Here is a 22,720-nt window from a genome sequence, read left to right on the forward strand (position 1 = left end):
AGTGAATCAGTGTGTAAGGTAAGTAGAGTATGTTCCAGAAGATTAAATTATTGCCTGCCCCAGTACAATTCCAGCTTTTACTTCCTTTATGCTTATTTTCAGGAGGTTTACTGTGATCCCGTGATCCCTGGTATGCTGGTACACAGCTCAAAATAAAAGTTCCTTTCTTCTCTTTAATAAACAAAAAGATTTCCACTCTGTTTTCTCTGTGTCAGTTATTTGGTTACTTGGCTTACAACAGTGCTCAGCATACACAAATAGCCTGCATTGCTTTCACATGGAAGATTCTAAATCATATTATTCTTTCCAGCCAAGCACAAAAATATGAAGTAAAAGAAAACCCAAACCCGACTGACAACAAATATTTCAATCTCTTTGTTTGAGCGAGGTTGCACTTTGTTTCCCTGCGGTTTCCAAGTGTAAACAAAACAAAAGAAACACCTAACTCCACAGGAGAGCTAACTATACTTGTACTGGAACAAACTCTCTAACATACAGGACAGTTAAGCCGTTTTCACGTATATAAACAAACAATCCAGCACTCTTGAATATAGCAACAGTGAGATGGTTTAATTGTATTTGCAGTTTATATGACTCCAATCCAACGCATTTGAACCATGCAGCAGTAGCAAGTTTATGTCCATAAAGTGACTATTTCCATATCACTACAGAGTTTTAGGAGAGCAACTGTTTTCACACGGCGATGAACATGTTCTTATTTTGTACCATCAAAGAAAGTAAGACATTTGGGAATTACCTTTCACAGGCTCTTGAATCACTTAGTCTCCAGAATGCACAGATCTATCCCCTTGTTCCACAGGTACATGACGTTATTGCTCTCTCCTCCAATCCCCTGATGTCAACCTTTATCTGCCGCTTACTCCCAGTGACGTTGCAATTATTTCTGGGTATTGGAGTTCTGTTTTTCTTCTTAGCTCTGTTGCCCATTTTAGGAGATTGGGAACTACTGTTTGAACACAGCAGTATGTTTGTGGCAATACCGTTGATTTGTCAAAACTACATGCAGTATTTTTACTATCCCTCACCTCCTACTGTACCCTGACAAGCCCACTTCTGTCACACTATACACTTGTTCTACACATCCTATTCATAAGCTATTTTTTTATACAGTGAGTTTTGTTACTTTGTTAATTACTGGTCTATTATTGCTTTTAAATATTGAAAGATTAGCATAATTCTAGTCCTACTATGATATCAAATAGAATTACTGGAATACCATGGGGAATTCTGACTAGGCCAGCCTAATTCAGGGTCCTAGTATTTTAAACCAACCAGCAAAAATGTGCCTAACCCACCAATATGAGACCCTGGATACCAAAATTCACCATATAAGGCTAAAATGTGTACATTCTGGAATCCCTCCCTTTCTTCATTGAAAGAAGAGGTGGCTATTCAGACTCTGTAATTTTGCCCAAATAAACAAAGAGAAACAAAACAAAGCTAAAGTCTTTGCTAAATCCCATCTGGCAGGTCTACGTTCACAAGCACAGCAGTCTGGGATCTGTAAAAGAATCAAACTCCTCAAATGGGGGGGGGGGGGGGGGGGGCTGATAAAGTGTTCTTGGCTTAGAGACAGAGAACGTATCATTACCATATGATGTAGTGTGGGTGTCAGCTTGTGTTGTGTTCCTTGACTGAGGCTTGCCTTCTTTTTTTCTTGTGGTTCAAACTGTGCTTTAGAAAGGGAGTACAGGGGGAGTTCTCTACCAATTGACATCCATTGAAAAAGGACTAACGGGACCCACCCTTTCTCTGCCCCACCTCCTCCTTTAGCTCCACACACCTGCTTTGCTTTGGCTGAACACTTTTTTAGTGCAATTCAGAGCTGCACTACAAAACCCTCCCCCTCCTGGATTTGGGAAAAAGACACAGGTATGGCTTCTTGTTATCAAAGTAATATTAGAGTGGAGCAGCACTCACTATGCATGCAGCTTTTTTGCAAGCAGGGCAAGGAGAATCTGTTTTTTGCAAACTACAATATAATGGCTTAGTGCTAGCTTAAATAATAGGGTTCCTACATTGGTGGCTTTTTCAATAAAGTCAGTGCATGCCACTTTTTAAAATGTTTTATTTGTTAAATGGATGGATTGTGTTTCTATAGATTTTTACCAGGGGTTATAAATTATTATTATTATTATTATTATTATTATTATTATTATTATTATTATTATTATTATTACTATTATTGTTTTGGTGAACATGCAGGCAAAAGGGCTAATATCAGTTCTTACAGAGATTTTTAAAAAGCTTAATGTAATCGCTGCACAACATGTCAAAATTGGTAGCCATTCACTTTGCAAAGTTATTAGTTAAGGTACCAGTTCTGTATCTGACAAATAAAAAGTCTGAACACTTAGTTACATGCTAACTGATTAAGATAATATTGTTTGCTACTGTTGTGTAAAGTAGGTATATCGGAGGTTTTTTTTCTTTTTTTTTGTTATCAAAGCACTTGTGACTATCCACATGCATGTCTAAGCAGACAGGAAAAACAGAAAGACAGGCGGACATACTGTTATGTAATCAACATTTTGAGCATTGTTTTACTTTAAGAAGAAAAATAGGGATCTATTATAGAGGGAGTTTGTAAACTTATAAATTAAGCATAGCTGTGGCTAGTTATTACTTTGTTCATGAAAGATTAAAAAAAAAAGAAAATGCATTTTACTTATTAGTCATGTGTGTTAACGGTTATGCTTGAGGATACTAAAAATAATGGGAGGGGCTCCTTTGAAAAATTACTGGAAAAATGCCAATTGTAAGCGCTCAATATGATGGTTTCTTAAATAAAGTGTAATAGAAAATGATCTATATATTCTAGAATACAATAATAATTTTGAGTAAGGTCAAAGCAAGAAATGTTTACACAAATTGTGAGCCTCACCCTAAAATGAGTGAGAGTTGACAGCATTTGGAAAGTGATTATGCTGTGGAAAAGCTGCACAAAGATTTTGTCATAGAATTCTACTTATTATACAGTCAGCAAGTTAAATGGACTGTGTCTGAAGGGCAGAGAAATACAGGAAAGATTTATGAGAGAAGTTTGACTGTAAAAATACCTGCATTGTCTGCGGAAAGACAATGTGAAGTAATACCTTCTGTTTATGCTTGATTTTACGGTCACTGTTTTTTGTTTACCTTTAGGCATAACTTTGTGTTGAGTTCAGTTGACAGCCTGTGTATGGTTCTGGGGGTTGTATTGACTGCCAGTCATCCATTGATAAGTTGTTCTCATCATAATTGATGTTCTGTCATCTGAAACCGTGATTTCATATTTCTAGGTAATTTTTCGTCATTCTGCAGCAATTAAGGTAATAATATGGAAGAGGATAAGACAGGCCCCTTTTGGCATTATCTAATATTCAGATAACAACAGAGCACTATGGTAAATGCCCTTGAACCTTTGAATTAGTAATTCTATTAATGCAGTTACCTGTATGTGCGGAAACAGTGTAAAACAGTTATTATTTTTACACTTATATAAATAATCAAGCCTGAAAGTAATAGTAGGCAATGAATCCTCAATGTCAGAAATACTGTTATATATAGTTTTGTCAGTGAAATAGGGGATGGACAGCAGGACTTTTCCATTATTTTTATATTGTTACAAGATTTGAAAATGCAAAGTAGCAACCACACAGATCCTACCTCTGTTGATAAGAGGACCATTTTTATAAATTAATCACATAGCCGCTTCACAATTTATTGGGGGTGCTTAGTCATATATTAATTTATTTGTTTTTTGTGTCCATATATACTATATAATTGAAATGCCTTTCACAGCTTAACTCGATAGCTGTTTTTAAATAGGTGCTGTATATGCGTTTTTGGATTAGAGAATTACAGAACCCCAACCTTGACCGATCATCTACTCTGTGGATGATGCATCATTCAAGTAAGAACAAATAGCTACATTGTAAAGAATGGCTTATTCAGGCAAGAATTATAATGATGCATGCAACTAGTACAAATTATTTGTTGCAAAAACAACAGGGAATAAACATTTTGCAGAACATATAAGGTTCTTAAGTGACTTGCAATTTGGGAATATATTAGCCTTATGGCAATAATTAATTATATATTTCAGCAAAGAACAACACAACTGTGGACTTGACAAAATGGGCTGAGCATCCTTAAAGATGAGATCATAGCAACCTAATTAATATCTCAATCGATGTATTCTAACTATTAACTAATATAACAATTGTAAAACAGGTTAATGTGGGTTAAGGTTAATTGAATAGTTTCTTTGAGGGATTCTCAGGATATTATGACATTTGTTGAAGCCACCAAGACTAAGATATTAAAAGTATTCAATACCATCTGTTTCTATGTTCCAAGATATGGTGTCATTAGTTTAGACATTTAAAATATTTAATGATATGAGGAAAGCTACTTGACCCAGGGTATATTATATGTTTTTAGAAACTAGAGATGTAATAGGTGAGTAAATAATAGGTTAGAACAGAGAGATAGCAAAATAAAATTATCCAGGTTGAATTTGATAGTTTTCCTATATTCAGGGAACATGGTAGAAAGTATTCAATTAAAATAAAATAAAAAAAAACAAACCACAATTTTGGGGGAAAATGTTACAAAGCTGAAACTGCCTGCCTTGGTGGTAAGTGCAACCAGTGAAATTCCACACACTAGGATTATACTAATCCCAAACATGGATTTATGAACCAGCTTTAGAGCTAGGGAAACCAACAAGGACACAGTAAATGTGTTCCAACCACCAACTACTGCTGCTTACCATGAAACCCACAGTTTACTTCAAGAAGTACATATCTTAGGGAGTTTAAATACTGACTAAAACCATATTTGTTTAAAATTGGCATGTAATTCATTTATCTTCAGGATTTCAAATTCATTTTCTAAAGAGCATTGGTATGTAGAGAGACCACATCACCTATCTATGATGCAATGCCAACATGTCACTCAAACATCCAAGCGATCTAATAAAATACATCTTTTTAAACATTTCTGTTGCCAAACAGCTGTGTGACTTGCAGTGAGTAAAACACACAATAACATTTCATCAGTTTTATTTTAGACATGTCATTACCTGTTGGGTATTAAATTCACTGGGATTCACTTCAGGCACAGAAAGAAGGTTTAAGCAGCATACAGGTGTACATATGTGCATACATTGATGTTTCAAATGAATGCATAATTCACTGATTGCATTGACTAAATATTATTATTACCGCACTCAAAATAAGAAGTAATGCTTATTACTTATTAATTTTTATTACTTAATGGTGACTGAACTTATCTGCATTCTACTTGTTGGGTTGCACTTATAGATTATATAGCTGCTGGTGCATCATTTCTTTCAAGCAGGAAGGGCTTATTTGCTAACACCACACATTGTAATGTTAAAATGAATGCCATTGCTGTATATGGTTTTGCATATAATTTTACAGTTTTAAACTGGCAGAAACTCTTAAAGATGCAGACCAACATTGATAAGACTAGGTTTTACTAGGTTGCAGAACTTTAACACTCATGGCTTACACAGACCCCAATTAACACTAATCGTTTAGTTTTGTAAAGACACTTTGGCTGTTCTAACCTATGTTATATATGTCCAAACAAGTAATATTTGAGTAATTGCATTAATAACTACTCAAAACAATGGTAAATATCATAAAATAGATAAAGGGACAATAAAAACTAAAATGTAAGTAAGTGTATTTTGAAGCTATTTTTTTAGGTCAGATTCTAGGTGGTTGTTCAAAGTGGATACAGATTTTGGCTTCATTTAAAAGCTCCAGTTAATGTTAATAAATTGGTTACTTCTAAATAATCTGCTGCACAGAAATGCAATCCACTGCCATTCATTTTTTGTTGTTGTTTTGGAATAGACAGTTCAATTGTTCTCACATTTTCATATCCCAGCATACATATATCATAGGAAATGTGTAGAGTACCACAAACTTGTAAAGTTAAAATATTTCCTGTGCCAATTTCTGTTTATAGATGCATTCTGATTTTTTTCAGCCAGAAACTGCAGTATTTGTATAGTATTTTCATTTCATTTTCAATTTACTGAACTGCAATTCAGGCTAGAGTCATGACACTCTTGTTCAGTCATCTGGCATTTGGGCATGGAAGAAAAATGGTGATTTCAGTCTATAAAAAATGTTACACTGTCAAATATATCTCTCCCTGATTTTGTTACTGATGATTTGCTTGTACCTACAGTTTTACATGTTGGTTAATGGTGTTTTCTTGGTTATTCATTTGATCTCAAATCCGTATAGCTTAGAAGAAAATTTCACCACAAACAAACCAGACAGAAGACACAGAGTCTGGTTGTTCAGCAGGGAAACATGTGCATTTGTCTCCTGCCAAACAGTTTAGAAAAGCACAATAAGCGCTCCAGTATTATTTCTATAAAAGCAAATGCAGTGCCTTCAAAGGACAGGGCCCACCCAGTCTGCAAGCTCTCTACTTGGTAGAGACCATTTAGCTCACTGATGGGGACTAGCATTTTACATTGTATATTATATCAAATAATTCATAAGAGGTTGTATATCAAGCTGTATATCCCTTATATAATTATTTTGAATGTGCACCAAAACAAACTGTTAAACATGTTGAATCTGGGGGTATTTAGGCAACACAAACAGTTATGTAAGTGACAGTCATGCAGCTAGGGCCTTCCCCATAGTCAGCTAGGAGGCTTTTAAAACGGAGAAAAACTATTCATGAAGACACACAGACAGTACAAGAGGACTGTGTTCCTGTTGAAATTCCCATTAGATATTCTCATTGGTTTGTCTTTAGTTATGAATGATACCAGTTTGCTTGTATAAAATGGTGTGGATGGGAAGAGAAAATGTATTTTCTCATAACTTAAATTGGGTCATAGCTCTATTATCAGATCAGATCAACATTTTTGGCTAGCTTATTTATTCTTCAGATTCATTCTCCACGTAAATCCCTCTAAAAATATGTGTTCCTTGTCACAATACACAGCACAACACCTCTTTTAAAAGGGATGCACACTGATCTTATTTCATATTTCACATTGTCAGGAAAAGCATTAAGAAAATTCTGTGCATTTTCTGTCCTGTGGAATATCCTCTGTTTTTGTGCTTGTTTCTGCAGGATGACTGTACCACCATGGACATTGTTATGCCTCTCTGCCTCATTTTACATCAGTTGAGTAGCTCAACAAATATACTTATAAAAATATCTGTCAAAATCAGACCCAACAGAGGGCTTTTCTCCTTGTGGTGAACCAACCTTCTCTTGCACTCTGTAACATTGTCCTTTACTTTTAGGTCTTCTCAGCTCTGTGTTGTCTGTGAGATCTGAATCATGAAATCGACCATCCTTCTCCTGCTGTTAGCCACAGTTGCCTGGGCAAAACCCTTTCGCCAAACAGGCTTCCTGGATTTCATGTTGGAAGATGAGGGGTCTGGAAAACCAGAAATCGATGGGCCAAAGCCACCAATTGAGCAACCAGATGTGCCTCAAGGGCCGGTCTGTCCCTTTGGATGCCAGTGCCATCTCCGAGTGATCCAGTGCTCAGATTTAGGTAGGACTTTTATGGCTAACCTTCCCCTTCACCTTGTGTTTAAAAACACTTTAAGTGGTTGTAACTAACTGAATAATTCCAACACAGGTTTTTATAATTTGACAAAGAAGCCTGTTTCCAAGCTTTACTTGCAAGTTGTTTTATTCTTTCTTGGTCATTTCAGCTGCAGAGTGAAATTATCCTCACAGCTTCAACGCTTTCTTTTCTCCTTTTCCACTATTGACTGACTGCAGCATGTTTGACCCCAAATACACTTCTGTGATTAAATGAACTAGTACATGGTACATACTTCCTGAAAGTAAGGCAAACACACTGGGAACTTTAACTTGGTGTTGTACCAGATTTCATGTTTTAAAATTAAACAAATGTTTGGATTTACATGTGTTTGTTTTTAAACTGCCCATTTCAGATCTTACAGCTCATGCCAATCAGATGCATGTCACTGGTTCCAGATTTGTGTTTTTCTTCTCTCCTTTCTAATGTTTAGCGTTTTGATCGGTTTGTCTGTATGAAAATATTGTATGCACATTTTTATGACAACCATTGATTTTCTTATTGGAGGTATTTCATGTGCACATAAGATGGTCATTTTTGTTAAACATCAATCTATTTATGAATATGTAAGGATCTAATTTGTAAATATATAAAGGTCGAATGTATCTTTTTGAATTTGTTTTAGGAGGTCTTACTTATAGTCCAGTGAAGTGTAGCGATATAAATGTTTTTACTTTCATTATTGTCTATAATGGTTCTCCCAATTTTCTAAAAATAAATAAATAAATAAATAAATACATATTCTCCACACCTTTGCAATGTTACATCACACAGATTTTGCTTATGAGAGACACCGCAGCATCATCACCGTAATTAATGATTTTAATTTGATTGGCTTCATTCAAGCTGTTTTCTTGCTCTTTGAATACAGTCGTGATATAATATAAATAATATAATATAATATATATATATAATATAATATAATATAATATAACATTAACAGAGAATACCATTTGTATGAAATTTAGTGCTGGGAAAACATACCTCAGAAAGGCAGTGAAAAAAATAGGGATTTATTGGATCTCAGCTGCTTTAGCACTACTAAGCTTTACTGCTACAATGGGTAGAGAGCATTATTTTGTCAAGTATCAGTGTTGGTAACATAGCTTTTGATCCTGTACCTGGTTTGTAGAAACAGAATGCTTCAGTTGCTTCAATCTCAGTTGCTTTAGAACTCTCAAAACACTGAAATGGAACTCAGAATTGAATAACAAATATATATCTTGGCAAAAAAGCAGGGCAGACAGACTGATATTAGAGGAAGCCATTCCATTACCTCATATGAGTCATGCTTCAGGGTCAGAGGAAATGGTCCCAGGGAGAGCTCTGAATTCACATCTTCTTAGGCAGTCTTGGCATTCAAGCGTTTTAGAACAGATATGTTCTCCAGACCTCTTGGATGATGTTCATATTTTATGTGGAAGAGGCAATACCATTTTTTTCTTCATAAAAGTTTCTAATGAAAATGGTGTAAGTGGAGGCCCAGCCATCAAACTTGTAAAAATGACCTAATAGATCAAACATATCACAGCTATTAGATCCACTAACTACAGAAAACATACTTTTATATAACCAGCATGTTTTTATTTAAAGGGTATGAATTGCCTATAGGGTGTAATTTTAATTAAATAAATTCTAAAACAGAAAATAAATAATTTGGGGAAACAGACAGATAATACAAAACATTGAATTGCAAAGTTTGACTATATAGCGCATTGTAGAGTGTAACATCAAGACTTATTCCTGCCTCTCAAATACATCACCAAGAAGCTTCAATTCCTGATAGCCCTTATGTGCCAAGCACCCTTTAAATATGATCAAAGGCACTCAAATCCCACATTCACTCTGTAAACACAGTAGCTTGTGGTTCAACAGATCTCAGCACCTGTTAATATATAAAGGGCCTCATTTACGAAAGGGCGCTAAAATTTATGGTGCACGATAATTGCAATTGCTGTATATGTTAATGATTTCCGTATTTACTATTGCAATTTTATTAATTATCATGAAAATAGTGGGCATATTATGGTGCACACTCATTTTATTGTGCCATACTATGGTAATCAGAATGAATATGTGATTTGTATGATAATGCATGATTATATATTTAAAGGAGGCACCCTGCTCTGAATAATGAGATGAGCTTCATTCACACTGTATTTACTAATTGTATTGTGCACTTTAAAGTGAGCGATAATTAGTTTGTTTGGACACCGGGCTTTAACCACTGATAAGCGTGCTATTTAAACCTATTTTCCTGGCCTGAAAACTAGTGATGTGCAGTTCAATTCTTTTTACTGACTCGATTCATTTGATTCATTCAGCTTAGTGAATCAATTCAACAGATTGGTTCGTTTGATTCACTGATTCACTAATGCGAAATAAATACATTTTGCTGAATTACTTGGTTATGAAAATTTGTTTGAACAGAAACATCTGGCAGCAAGAGTCATTTAAGTTAACACTTAAATATTGTAAGGTACGTGAATATGTCTATATAAATTGTATATAGGTTAATATACTCAAATATACCATTTTACACAAAACATATTAAATAGAAACAGCTTTCCTAGAACACTGACAAAAAACCTCCATATTACAAATGTAATATAATGGAGGAAATAGTATTTTACTTTCAATGGAAATCTCACAGTAAAAAAAGATGTCTGAGTATATAACCCTAAGTCTCAATATTTAACAATTAACAGCACTGAAAAAAGATACTGACAAGCTGTGAAAATGGAAATAGCAGTACTACTTTGAAATGTACCTTTTTATTACTTCTGTCAGGACACTTGACTTCTTTTCTCGCACACTTGATAACAAAGCTCATTACGTGTTCCGATTCTGCAATTTTTCCACATAATGCAGAATCCAGTGTAAGAAAATGAGTACTTCTGCATTTCTTTCTTTAATTTTTTTCCAGCACTCTGCTAGCCAACCCACACTTTTGCTCAGTCATATATGGTACACCCTCTGTTGTAATCCCACCAGTTAGTTTCTTCCAAGGTAATTCTGCATTTTCTATAGCTTCTTGAATTTAAAAATGTCCTTGTCTTTCATAGGGCCTCCATAGTTTCTTTAAATTTCCAGTAAACTCAAAATATGTTGCTTTGTGCAGTGTATCATAGTGATATTGTATGGCATAACCTTTCATAACTGCAACCATTCCACTGTCAATCAGACATGTTGCCTTGTTGTGAAAATTATTCAGTGAAAAAATAATCATCTGGCTTATGATTTTGGAATGTTCTGTGTTCTGCCTCCACCTTTGACTTCCGTGACATCTCCAATTAAGTTTTTGCTACTGATTTTAAATTATACACAAAGTAAAATAAATATATCATACCTGGCTTTTGATATCACGGTGGTCAAGAGTAAGTCTCTGATATTATTGTGCATATAAAATTATCGCTTACAATACATGTAGCGTGCACTGAATGGTATGTAAATTAGCCAAATACTATGCATGTAAATTAATTAGTTCTCCGTTAGTAATGGCTCACTGCTTTACATGCACGCTAACTCCAAATTGAGTGCCCTTTCTTAAATGAGGCCCAAAGAATGCACAACTGAAACATATTTCGTAACAATACACATATGAAACTAGGAAGTAGAATAAAATATATGCAAAATGGAACCCATTTATACCAAGATAGTCTTTTGTTACATCTGCTCATGTAATAAATGTCTAGACTAATTATCATTACATTATACATGTGTAACTCCCCACCCAATGAATTAAATATATCACAGCACTAACTGCTGGGGTCTGATATAGGGATAATGTCTATTTTTCTCTATAATAATTAAAACTAATAACACTTCTAATGGTGAATAGTACATGTCATATTAAATGATTAATTTAATGATATACCTGGTATTTTTAAGAATATAACTCCTTTCCGGATTTTCTACCTTTTGCCTTTGTCATTTTCTTTGTCAAGAAACTCAGCTAGATTTAAAGCATTATAGCACATGGCTAAGTATGTGGTCTTAGTTGTTAAATGAGCCATATGCAGGTAGGGTCCAGTGGAAGCTCTTCGGTCTGCTTTCAGTCTCACGCAAATACACACATTCAGTTTAACTAAAATATTATAAATGACATTGTAATGAAAAAGAGGTGACAGAATATTTTCTGTTTTAGTTCACTTTGGAAACCTAGTTGTATTTCTGAAAGGAGTAAACACTCCTAATCAAATAAGTAATCATCAAACCATATAAATACCAACTTCATCTACGTTCCTTATCATTTGTCGTTCGTTTGGTCCTCCTCCCCTGCCTTCACCTTGCAGCGTGCCTTGTCTAGGGGGGAGGTGGCCCCAATTACCACTTTTCCTGCCCGCTGACATTAGACACTCATCTAATTCATATACTTGCAACTATCATTCATAGCAATGTTTATCTATCAAATCAATAAACTGTTCATTCATTCCATTGCCATGTCTTCTTTCTGCATTACTGCATTCACTCAGAGCCATGCATTAATATGTATCCCCCAGATATCCCCTTGACTGTATTAGGAGCACTGCATTATTGGGAGAATAGTAACAGCTGAAAGACAAAAATTAAGAGTTTCCTGTAATTTAGTTGTCTGATAGCAAAGTAATAAAACATTTTATTGGAACAAACAAGTCAAGTCCTGAGGTCACTGAGAATTGAGAAATTCAAACTGAAAAAAGACACAAGCATACAGTTCTAGTTAACCTAAAAACATAATTGTTTCCTCCTGTAGGTAAGCCTAGTCAACTAATTTTGGATATTTAAAGTTTTGCAAACTGAACCACCCTGTTTTATAATTCACAGACATAAAGAAAAGCAAGAATTATTTTAATATACAGTTCGATAAAAAAATCAAAAATAAAAACAGATGTTCTATGCAGCACACACTTTGAATAAACTGTCTGCTATAATAAAATAAACTAAACTATGCAATGCCACACAGAATTAAATGTATATAATCGGTAACATGCTAGCAGTAAACAACTGATAATTTCTAAAATAACAACTCTCTTTCTTACGCAACTTAAAATCCCAGCTTGTTGAATTCCACAGACATTACTGTATAAAAAATAATAAGTGTACACAAGAGTCACATCTGCTCTGAACCGCATTTACGAACAGTTTTTCTTTTCTACTTCAGGTCTGAAGAATGTGCCTGCTGATATCCCCTCAGATGCATCTCTTCTGGACTTGCAGAACAACAAAATCACTGAAATCAGAGAGTTTGACTTCAAGAACCTACATATTTTACATGTAAGATTAATTCAATTTTTTTGGTCAAATTCTATTTGGCTAAGTCAGTGTACAAGAAATTAAGGAAAAAAATGCTGATTTAATTTACCATATTTCCTGTAATCTTCTTGGAATCTAATGCCACTGACATGGAATATTCCCCCCCCCCCCAAAAAAAAAATTGTGAAATATCAATAACTAACCCCATGGCTTGAAAAATAAGAAGTTCTTGGAGTCCTGTTTGTCTTTTGTCTCTATGTACCACTAGCAACAAACTTGGTATTTATAGAGCATAATGTACTTGTTAAGCACTTTCACACAAACAACTGACGTGGAAAAATTCTGCTCGACTTTTGAATAAAGCAATGTAAATAGTGTGCTTCATACAATGTATCCTTTTGGTCACAGGATGTGTGTTATTTTAAGTGTTTTTAAATGTAGTAATATGCTATTTTACATTACCTCTTTACACTGTAAAATTTGCAAAATCAAACATGAAATTTCAATTTGAAAATACAGAGTGGTGAAAGATGGACCCACATCTGGCCATCTTTGCATGTGTGCAACACCAAGAACATCTGAATGGTGCACCTAGAAAAATAAACCATTTTATTTATGGCTGAGGTTATTTATGGTTGCACTGTAACCTCAGGTCTTGGCCTGACCCTATCTCTAGAACAACAAATGCACTGTTTGAGCTTGTTACTGGGGTAATTTAGTAAAGATTGGTTCGATACATAGGTTAGGCACAGACAGGATTTATATATGATCAATATAAGCATGGAGTATTAAATCTACAGCTGAACCGGCTGGTCATTGTCTTATCTTCGAGAAAACAGGGTGCCAATTAAATACAACCTTTAATGCAAAAGCTAGTTGGGTGACTTTATGCTTTAGAAGTTAAGGTACCTTCAGTTCATGAGTAGGATGTTACAAATGTTTGTTGTACTTTGTAGGTTACTTAACACAATACTTTAAAGCAGGTGATATCCATGGGTCCATGACAATTCATCCTCATGACAATGCGTCCCCATGACAATATGTCCCCCCCGACAATCCGTCCCAAGGTCAGTTCGTCCCCGTGACAATTCATCCCTATTACTAGATGTACATGTTTTAAGAGTCATAATATACAAAAAAATGTGTGTGTACTTTTAAGATGTTAACTGTGTAACCACATAGAAATTGTTTATTCACTTCAACAAGCTAGTACTGTTGATGAGACTGTTTTTAGTGGTTCATCTGGGGCAGTGGGGTGGGGGGGCTTTAGACTTCAGTTATTGACAATCTGCGAGAACAACTCCTCACATGTTTTTATTTATTTATTTATTTTTAATAGTTTTGTGAAGTTAACCAGAGTGGATTTATTTATTAGATCATCAAAATAAGAATGGCACAGACTGTTTCTGACTAGACTGAAAACTGCACCATTCACTTTGAAACGTTCTGAATGAAGTGCCAGTTTTTAAAGTGCTCTGGTTTTCTTAATGTGTATAGTAACAAACCAATAAAAAACATATTTAGAAACACTCTTTTAAGACGTGCATTTACACAACTATTTCAATGTTTTGTTCACTAAATATCAGTAGATTAAATCACAAGTAGCTATCAGCATTTCTAAAAAGTATTGATTGGAAATTATATAACTTAAACTTTAGTAAATACTGCATTTTTGGTATTTACATGTACTACTGTGGCTTTTGCATCTCACTCTGGTTAACAAGAAAACTAAGAAAAACATGGCATGAGTTGCTCTCACAGTTTATTAATGGAAGTGTAGCATTCATAAAACCCCCCCGCCCCTCACATTGCTCTCACTAAAAACTCATCAACAACACTAGCTTGTTGAAGTGAATGATCTACAATTTCTATGTGGTTACAGTTACACAGTTAACATTTTAAAAGTACACACACACATTTTTTGTATATTATGACTCTTAAAATATGTACATCTAATAATAGGGACAAATTCTCATGGGGACAAATTGTTGTGGGGACAAACGGACGCGGGGACAAATTGTTGTCGGGTGAATTGTCGTGTACCCGATATCTATTTAGGCATTAGAATACATTTTCTGTGTGTAGGTCTCATTAAGAGGATCTTTATTTATGCTCAGGTTTTCCAGTCTTTGTTTTAATTTTGACTCAAGAGAATCCAATGATCTCCTAGAACCCTGTTTGGAGTCCTACTTCTAACACAGGAAGTGAATCTGTGGTGTTGTAGCAGAAATCCGTCTCAAAATGAACCAGACAAAATCAGGAAAACAAAAAGATTAACAGCTAGACCATAATGGATTTTTTTTCTAAAGCCCTTGTACACTGTAAGAGATTTTAACCTATTTTAATGGACTAGATTGGGACGGTATTTAGATTTGCCGCTGTTTCAATTAAATCGACTAGACCACAGTGTGCATTTAGTTGCATTTGCATTTTACAGTACCTGCCATGCTCTCCAAGCTTTCAGGTTTACCATGTGTAGGAAAGGGTCTGCCAAACACCCATTGTGTTAGAACGGGAACTCTGGCTTCATCCAGTGATTACGCTAGAAGATTTTTTGCTGGCAGCCTAGTTTTGCCTCGTCTGCATCTAAGTTTGTATTTTATACCATCTGGGCCCCTCTGTTAACCCTTTCATAGTAATACACACAAATTCATACCTATAATAGAATTTCACACAATATCTAAAAAATTTCCATAGATTTATAATGAATTCACGTGCAGCACAATAAGAGCAACAGCCATAACACTGTAATTCATACAAATCTGTGTCCATTATTTTAAATTGTTACAGATAAAGCATTATTATCAATATTGTACACTTGAGACATGATTTTCAATGCTTGGTAAGTTATATTGAGCCAATCCTCAATAATAAATCTTTGAAACCAAAAAAGGAAATCACATTTTTGAACAGTTAAGTTGAAATGCAAAACAGAAAACAGATTTATACTTTTGAAATTGATAAAAGGTTATAATGTGGTGCTGCATTTATTTTATTTTACATAAACCTGTGTGTGTTAATTTCATGTACAATACAGCAGAACAGTAGGCACAGTCATGAATAAACAACCAATCAGACTTATTTACAATTGTTGGTATTGGTATATTTCTTTTTAGTTTCTTGATTTGGTTTCTACATTTGGTTAAATTATAGGAAAAAAACAAGCAAAAATGACCTCAATCCATAACAAGAAATGTTACCTTTAACAGGCTCTGATCCTTGTCAACAACAAAATCACGATCATACATCCCAAAGCCTTCACCCCCATGGGGAAACTGCAGAGACTCTACCTGTCTAAGAACTTACTGAAGGAGATGCCAGTCAACATGCCCAAGAACCTGCAGGAGCTGCGCATTCATGAGAATGAAATTGCCAAAATCAAGAAATCCTCATTCGAAGGGATGACTCAAGTCATTGTGATGGGTAAACACATTTTTTTCTTCCTATATCATTTTTATTACTTAGTGGGTCTCTTTGAAAAATGTTCGCCGTAAATATTTACTGACATTCGGCACCAAATGATCGGCAAGATTTCAGGACTTTCTTCATGGGTCATAAGATAGATGATTAAGTGTCATTGTGTTAAATGCTAAAAATGGGACCCTCGCAGAGGTGAGACCGAATCAATCCGCCTGGCTGGGAAGGAACCATTACTTCCTTTAAGAGGAATCTAGAGTTGGAGTAAAACAAAAGAGAATTAGGATAGATTTGGCCAGTGTTTTCTCTGGGTTGTGAAGAATCTTCCGCGGCTGGGCCTCTAAGACCGGGAAGTGAGATTCACTTGCCTCCAGAGGAAGACCGTTGCAGAGGTGGCGCAGTGTATGGAGGAGGAAGGGAGGATAGAGGGAAACAAGACAGAGAATAAGGGAGTAACACAGGGTTTGAATAGGGAGACTAATCGATATTTATGGGGGACATAAGGGCGGAGCCCTAGCTACTGCCCCCTGAACCACATGAAAAGTTACAATAATATACATTAAAACTGTACACATAAGTTTGTAATTGTATATCTGGTTTCTTGTGGCATTGGTAAATCAATCGAGTTAGCTCACTCATGATTTATATCACCAGAAACCCTTGATAGAATGATAGCCTTATTATGCACAGTTGGGTGCAGGTTATTTATTATTATTATTTAAAAAGATTCAACATTACGTCACATATAAGACTTGTTATATTTCCCTTTTAATTTAAAGAGGAGGGTTTGATTGTGAGCATAGTTAAAATGTGTTTTGTTTTTGTTGTCCACAGAGCTGGGAACAAACCCACTTAAGAGTGAAGGAATTGAAAATGGAGCCTTCCAAGATCTGAAGAAGCTGTCCTACATCCGGATTTCAGACACCAACATCACATCCATTCCTAAAGGTGTATACTCAATTGTAAATTGAACCAAGCTCTAAAATAAAACATTTTTTTTTTATATTACATAATTCAATCTGGCAAGCATGTATGTTCTTACCACAAACTTGTCTATTATGTTATCTGTCTAGCTCCACGTTCATTTTACAGAAAAATTTGAAGAGTGTGTCCAGAGCCCAATAATATACATATATTAATAAAGTTGATATTCTTTGTGGAAAACAATCCTTTTTACAAATTCAGCTCCATGCTGAAGAATAAACTTTTCAGCAACCCTGTTCCATACTGGGAGGTCCAGCCTATCAATCTTCCACCTTGTCTTTAATCGTTCTGCCATTCAGCTTGGAAACTACAGAAAAAAATAAGCCCTAAATGCAATTTCCATCTCATCCCAAACCCTAAAACCCACACCCAAAGAAAGAATTACTATTTGTATCATAGGCAATTTCAATTTTACAAATTGCTGGAATCTGACATATTTTAATACAAATTGATTAGTTTTTAAAATAAAAAAAGTCAGTTCGCAAAAGGGTCTAATCATTCATAAAATGCATGCCACATTTAAACAGTGGCAAAGAGTACCCTTAACAAAAAGTTGCACTCTTATACTAGTGTGTTATCACGTGTATAGTGCAAGGTCTGATTAATTCTATTTTCAGAAAATATAGTTGAAATTCTGTGTGGAAGTAACCTTTTTTTTAAAAATCAGCTCCATGCTGAAGAATAACCTCTGTTATCACCTCTCATAGGTCTCCCCAGCTCATTGTCCGAGCTCCATCTTGATGGCAACAAAATTACCAAAGTAGAAGCTGCCAGTCTCAAGGGTCTCAACAATCTCAACAAGTAATAATGTGTATTATACTTCTGTTATTAAGTGTACCCATGTCAAAAATTCAACCAATGACCAGCCCTGGTTTTAAGTTGGTAAAAGCAGGTTGTGCTGAGTTGGGAGGCAGGTTCAGACTGGATGAAGGAACTGACAAATGTTGTTGTCTTTGATGCCAACTTTGAAATGTACAGTTATTAGGGGTGTGGGGTATATGTGACCAGTACTTGAACTCGATAACATTTGAATTCAGAACTGAAGAAGAATATTGGTGAGAATGACTAAAGCTTAATCTCTAAGAGTACACTTAGCCCAAATTACTCAATTATATTTATTGTAAACCATAAGTGGGTCTTTACAAACAGAGGCCTCTTCTATATTTTGATCTGTTTAACTGTTAACTTTTGACAATCATATGTTGTACTACACAAATTGGTAGTTCCATATTTTTGGATGAAGTTACAAATAACAAAGTTTCAATTTCTCAGTGTAACTGTAGTTTGGAAGTCCACCGTGCTTTATTTGTAAGTTTACTGTGACTATATCCTATTCACCAGGCTTGGTCTGAGCTTCAACCAAATCAGCTCAGTGGAAAATGCAACCCTTGTTCATGTGCCTCACTTGAGAGAGCTGCACCTGGATAACAATGCTCTCGTCAACGTGCCACCTGGCCTGCCCGAGCACAAGTACATCCAGGCAAGAATCCTACTACTATTATTATTATTATTATTATTATTATTATTATTATTATTATTATTATTACTATTATTATTATTATTATTCAACATCATAATGAATGAATTCTGGCCTACAGCTGTACCCACTTGGTTTCTCATCTTGTAAAATCTAAGAAGCTAAGCTTCACTGGGCCTGGTCAGTACCTGCAAGCTCTGCAAGAAGAGGTGTTGGTGACTTAGTTGGAGGCATTGGGCAATGCCCCACCACATACTTGTGATAACAACTCTTGAGACTAAGTTTCTTTAATCAACCTCTTCGATAGTAGGCCTGGAGGAGCCACCACCAGAGGGAGCGGCACCAGCCCCTGTTGTTTCATTTTCAAAATGTAAAATTCAGTCTCTCTCTTTTCTTCTTCCATTCCCACAGGTCATCTACCTCCACAACAACAAAATTGCTGCAGTTGGGACGGAAGACTTCTGTCCTCCAAGCTACAACACAAAGAAGGCCATGTACTCTGGTATCAGCCTTTTCAGCAACCCTGTTCCATACTGGGAGGTCCAGCCTATCACCTTCCGTTGTGTCTTCGATCGCTCTGCCATTCAGCTTGGAAACTACAGGAAAAAATAAACCCTAAATGCAATTTTCATCTCATCCCAAACCACAAACTCCAAACCCCAAGAAAGAATTACCATTTGCATTGTACACAATTTCAATTTTACAAATTGCTGGAATCTGGCATATTTCAATACAAATTGATTGGTTTTTAAAATAAGAAAAATAAGTCAGTTTGCAAAAGGTTCTAGCCATTCATAAAATGCATGCCACATTTAATCAGTGGCAAAAAGTACCCTTAACAAAAAGCTGCACACTTATACTAGTGTGTTATTACATGTGTAGTGCAAGTATACAAGAAGTGTACCATTGAGATTCTAACATGTAATGTACTAATGTTTGTTTTTTTCTTTTTCTATGGAATGTCAGGAGAAGTAGAGTTTTATTTTGAGTTTTCTTTTCCAGGCTTGCTTTTGTGTTGTATTTTTATTTTTTATTTTATTTTTTTTTACTTTTAGCACCTTTCCAAATTGCCCCTGTAATTTCCCTTTTTAAGACCAAACCCAGGGTAAATGCTAATGTTAAAGCTTTAGAATAAACAATATACATATATCTATATATATATATATAGAAATGTTGTCACAGAAACTATTAGCATGCTTTTTTTCTGCAAGTTGGTTTATGGATTACAGCTTTTTATATGATTAAGGTAGATCAGAGACAGCAGGCTGATAACACAGAGCACTTCGTCGCTGAGAAAAAGGGAACTCCCACCCAGGTGGTCCAGTCCAGATACAAATAAAATGAGTTAATAATATAATTGTCACTACATGCACTCTAATTGGTCTTACTTAATATGTGTCCTTACCAAGACCATGTTTTCCAAAACCAATGTAATATCACATAAATGCCATAAGTTTTCCGTCAAAAATATTTAACAGCTATGGTTTATCACTATTGTAAAAACATAATGTCACTACGAAATGTTGTTAGGAATTGGTGTGGGGTAACGCATGGGGTAAGGCATGGATAATACTTTGAATCATTTTTCAGTTGACCCTTGGATAGGTTCCTTAAGCAGAAGGTCCTTTCACACTTAAAATCAGTTTCAGGTATATTATGTGTTTTCCCTGAAAGTGGTGCACTATAAATCCATGAAAGTCTTAGTGCAAGAGTTTTTGGTAACTTGCAGAACCCAAGATGTCCAGTCTAAATCTACAAATTCTGCACTGGTTGCTTGAATTGATTCACTTCAGATAAGCTTATAAAAACAATACTCTGCCAATAAGACGTGTACAACAGCTTTGAGATTTTTGTTGCCAAATGCGCTGGGCGCAATTTATCACCAGGTGAATGCCAAAAAAAGGGTTCAAAGCCTGGAGACTAATAATCAGAACATTGGGTAATTTAGATGTGTTCCACCACCTGATGAGAAGCCATTAGTTCTTCTGCTTCAAGATAGCATTTTAAATCATATCATAGAAAGCACAATTTTGTATAAAAAATATGTTAAATGGAAATGTATTCTGTGTTGGTTGTGGCCATTTACCCTCTCTAAGATTAAAATGCAATTGCTAACATGCAGATGTGGTTATATGAACTAGTAGTTTAAGGTTGAAGAATCAATAGCAGGTCTTTCGTAATTCTTCTTCTATGGTCATTTGAAAACAGGTTGCTTATGCATGTTTTTTTTCCCAATAAGAGATCCACTCCCTGTCCTCCCACACTAAGAAAATAAAACATTGAAGCAGAACCTCATGGCCAGTAAAAGACACTGACTACTTAGGTCTTTTACTGGACATGAGAAAACGCTCTTATCCCCTATGAAATCTTCAGCAATGACACAAATATCTTTTAATATGTAACGGGCAGTGTTGGGTGATTCACAGCCATTACAGATTCTGTTCAGATGAAGTTAAAAGCTCTAAAAGCATGAATGCAAACAAGCCTGACTCTCTTGCATTTTGGTTTAGATATTTACTTGCGGTGCAGGGAGTTGCCCGCTCGCGCCCAGCCTCTGCCCTGTACATTGGTGCCATGACTCGGATCTCATAGATAAGCTTCAGCTGATTGCCAAGGTTAAAGGGGAGAAGAGTTGGTGTTGCGTGATACACTGCTATTACAGATTCTATCGACCCCTCCCTGTCTGTGAGATGAGGTTAAAAATGCTAAAACCACGGATTCAACGTGCCTAGCTCTTTTGCATTGTGGTTTAGTATGAGGCACCATTTCAGACAAAAGTCTGTCAAAATACAGCACGAGGAATCAGTTTGTGGCTCAAGGTTGGCGAAGGACGGTTCATAAGATGCGTTGTTTCAGACAAAGGTTTGTAAAATATGGCGAGAGAAGGTTCGGGGTTGGTGAGGGAGAGGTCGTATTATGTTGCTCAAAGATCAGGGTTGGTGGGGGATGGGTCGTGCTGCATGCAAAGAATTATGGGATATAGAGAGCTCAGGAGACATTTTTCTATTGCGAGTCAATGGAGCCATGTTATATTTCTGCAGATTTTCTATGTTAAAAAAATGCATGAAACTTTTGTGGTAATTTTCACTTTTGGCCAAGGTCTCTTGAAGAAGATGGCAATATTGACAAATTATGATAGTACGTAATTATTATGAAATATGCTATTTTCTGAGGACAGACATGTATTGTGATGCATGCACAGAAATACAAAGTGACAGCATTTAAAAGTGTGACATTTGGGAAGCATTGGTAACTTTGGAATACATAACATGAAAAATATAAACAATACACATAACAATATAGCTAATGGGATGAAGCGGGTAATTGAAATAAGCATCCCCATCCATATGTTGTGTGGTTATTTTATCCCTCAAAAACTTAAAAATATATATGTTGTTTATTTTTATAAATTAATACTTTTAATAGAATTAGGATATATTGTTATGGATAGATACTCAATAATTGTGTAAATAAGGGAGAACAACAGTACCACATTGTTCTGTATTGAATAATTAACATGTTTTAGTCAATTTAATGAATGCTAACAACTTCACATTTTTTATGAGCAAGTACTCAGAAAATATGAGTATTGACACATCCCTACTACTAACATCTTCCAGGATACTAACCTTAAACAGATTTATTAAATAGGACCGCGTGAATTTTAAACTCTGATATCATCACCATTATTTCTCTTTTACAAGTATATCTGTGAAAGGTAATCCCAATATGGCCCACTTCTGCCATGTGATATTGAACAATCAAGTGGTAGACTCTATTTCCCAAATATTGCAGCAATCAGTTGTTTGGAAAGAACAAGTTGCAGTTTGATAGGTCGCTCAAACTGGGATCCTGATTAATAAACTTCCTTATGTCCTATACTCAAGGCAGATAACATAATGGAAAAATCTTGTTGGTAAACATTGTGTCTCAAACCATGTCAGGTACTGTTTTAAGATAAAGGACCAATTCCATTGATC

At 35.4% G+C, this 22,720-nt stretch overlaps 1 protein-coding gene across 2 annotated transcripts; it reads left to right on the forward strand.

Annotated features, from left to right (window-relative positions):
- Window positions 1-1,675: 1,675 nt before the first annotated feature.
- LOC121318484 (decorin-like) lies at window positions 1,676-20,857 on the forward strand. Of its 2 annotated transcripts, XM_041255206.1 has the most exons (9): window positions 1,676-1,893; window positions 7,141-7,193; window positions 7,317-7,573; window positions 12,771-12,883; window positions 16,072-16,285; window positions 17,114-17,227; window positions 17,971-18,064; window positions 18,605-18,743; window positions 19,152-20,857. In XM_041255206.1, exons 3-9 carry the CDS (start codon window positions 7,354-7,356, stop codon window positions 19,350-19,352), a joined length of 1,095 nt encoding a protein of 364 aa, XP_041111140.1. In that variant the 5' UTR covers window positions 1,676-1,893; window positions 7,141-7,193; window positions 7,317-7,353; the 3' UTR covers window positions 19,353-20,857. The 2 variants fall into 2 exon arrangements, with proteins under 2 accessions (XP_041111140.1, XP_041111139.1); XM_041255205.1 differs by lacking the exon at window positions 7,141-7,193.
- Window positions 20,858-22,720: the final 1,863 nt, after the last annotated feature.

Source organism: Polyodon spathula, chromosome 7 (assembly GCF_017654505.1).
Source record: "Polyodon spathula isolate WHYD16114869_AA chromosome 7, ASM1765450v1, whole genome shotgun sequence".
NCBI classification, from domain to species: domain Eukaryota; kingdom Metazoa; phylum Chordata; class Actinopteri; order Acipenseriformes; family Polyodontidae; genus Polyodon; species Polyodon spathula.

Excerpts from the sequence above, each read along its gene's own strand:
- LOC121318484 (XM_041255206.1), top strand. The coding sequence starts at position 7,354 with ATGAAATCGACCATCCTTCTCCTGCTGTTAGCCACAGTTGCCTGGGCA. Across the intron at positions 16,286-17,113 it reads GACTCAAGTCATTGTGATGG|AGCTGGGAACAAACCCACTT; the intron begins GTAAACACATTT and ends TGTTGTCCACAG. Across the intron at positions 18,744-19,151 it reads CCGAGCACAAGTACATCCAG|GTCATCTACCTCCACAACAA; the intron begins GCAAGAATCCTA and ends CCATTCCCACAG.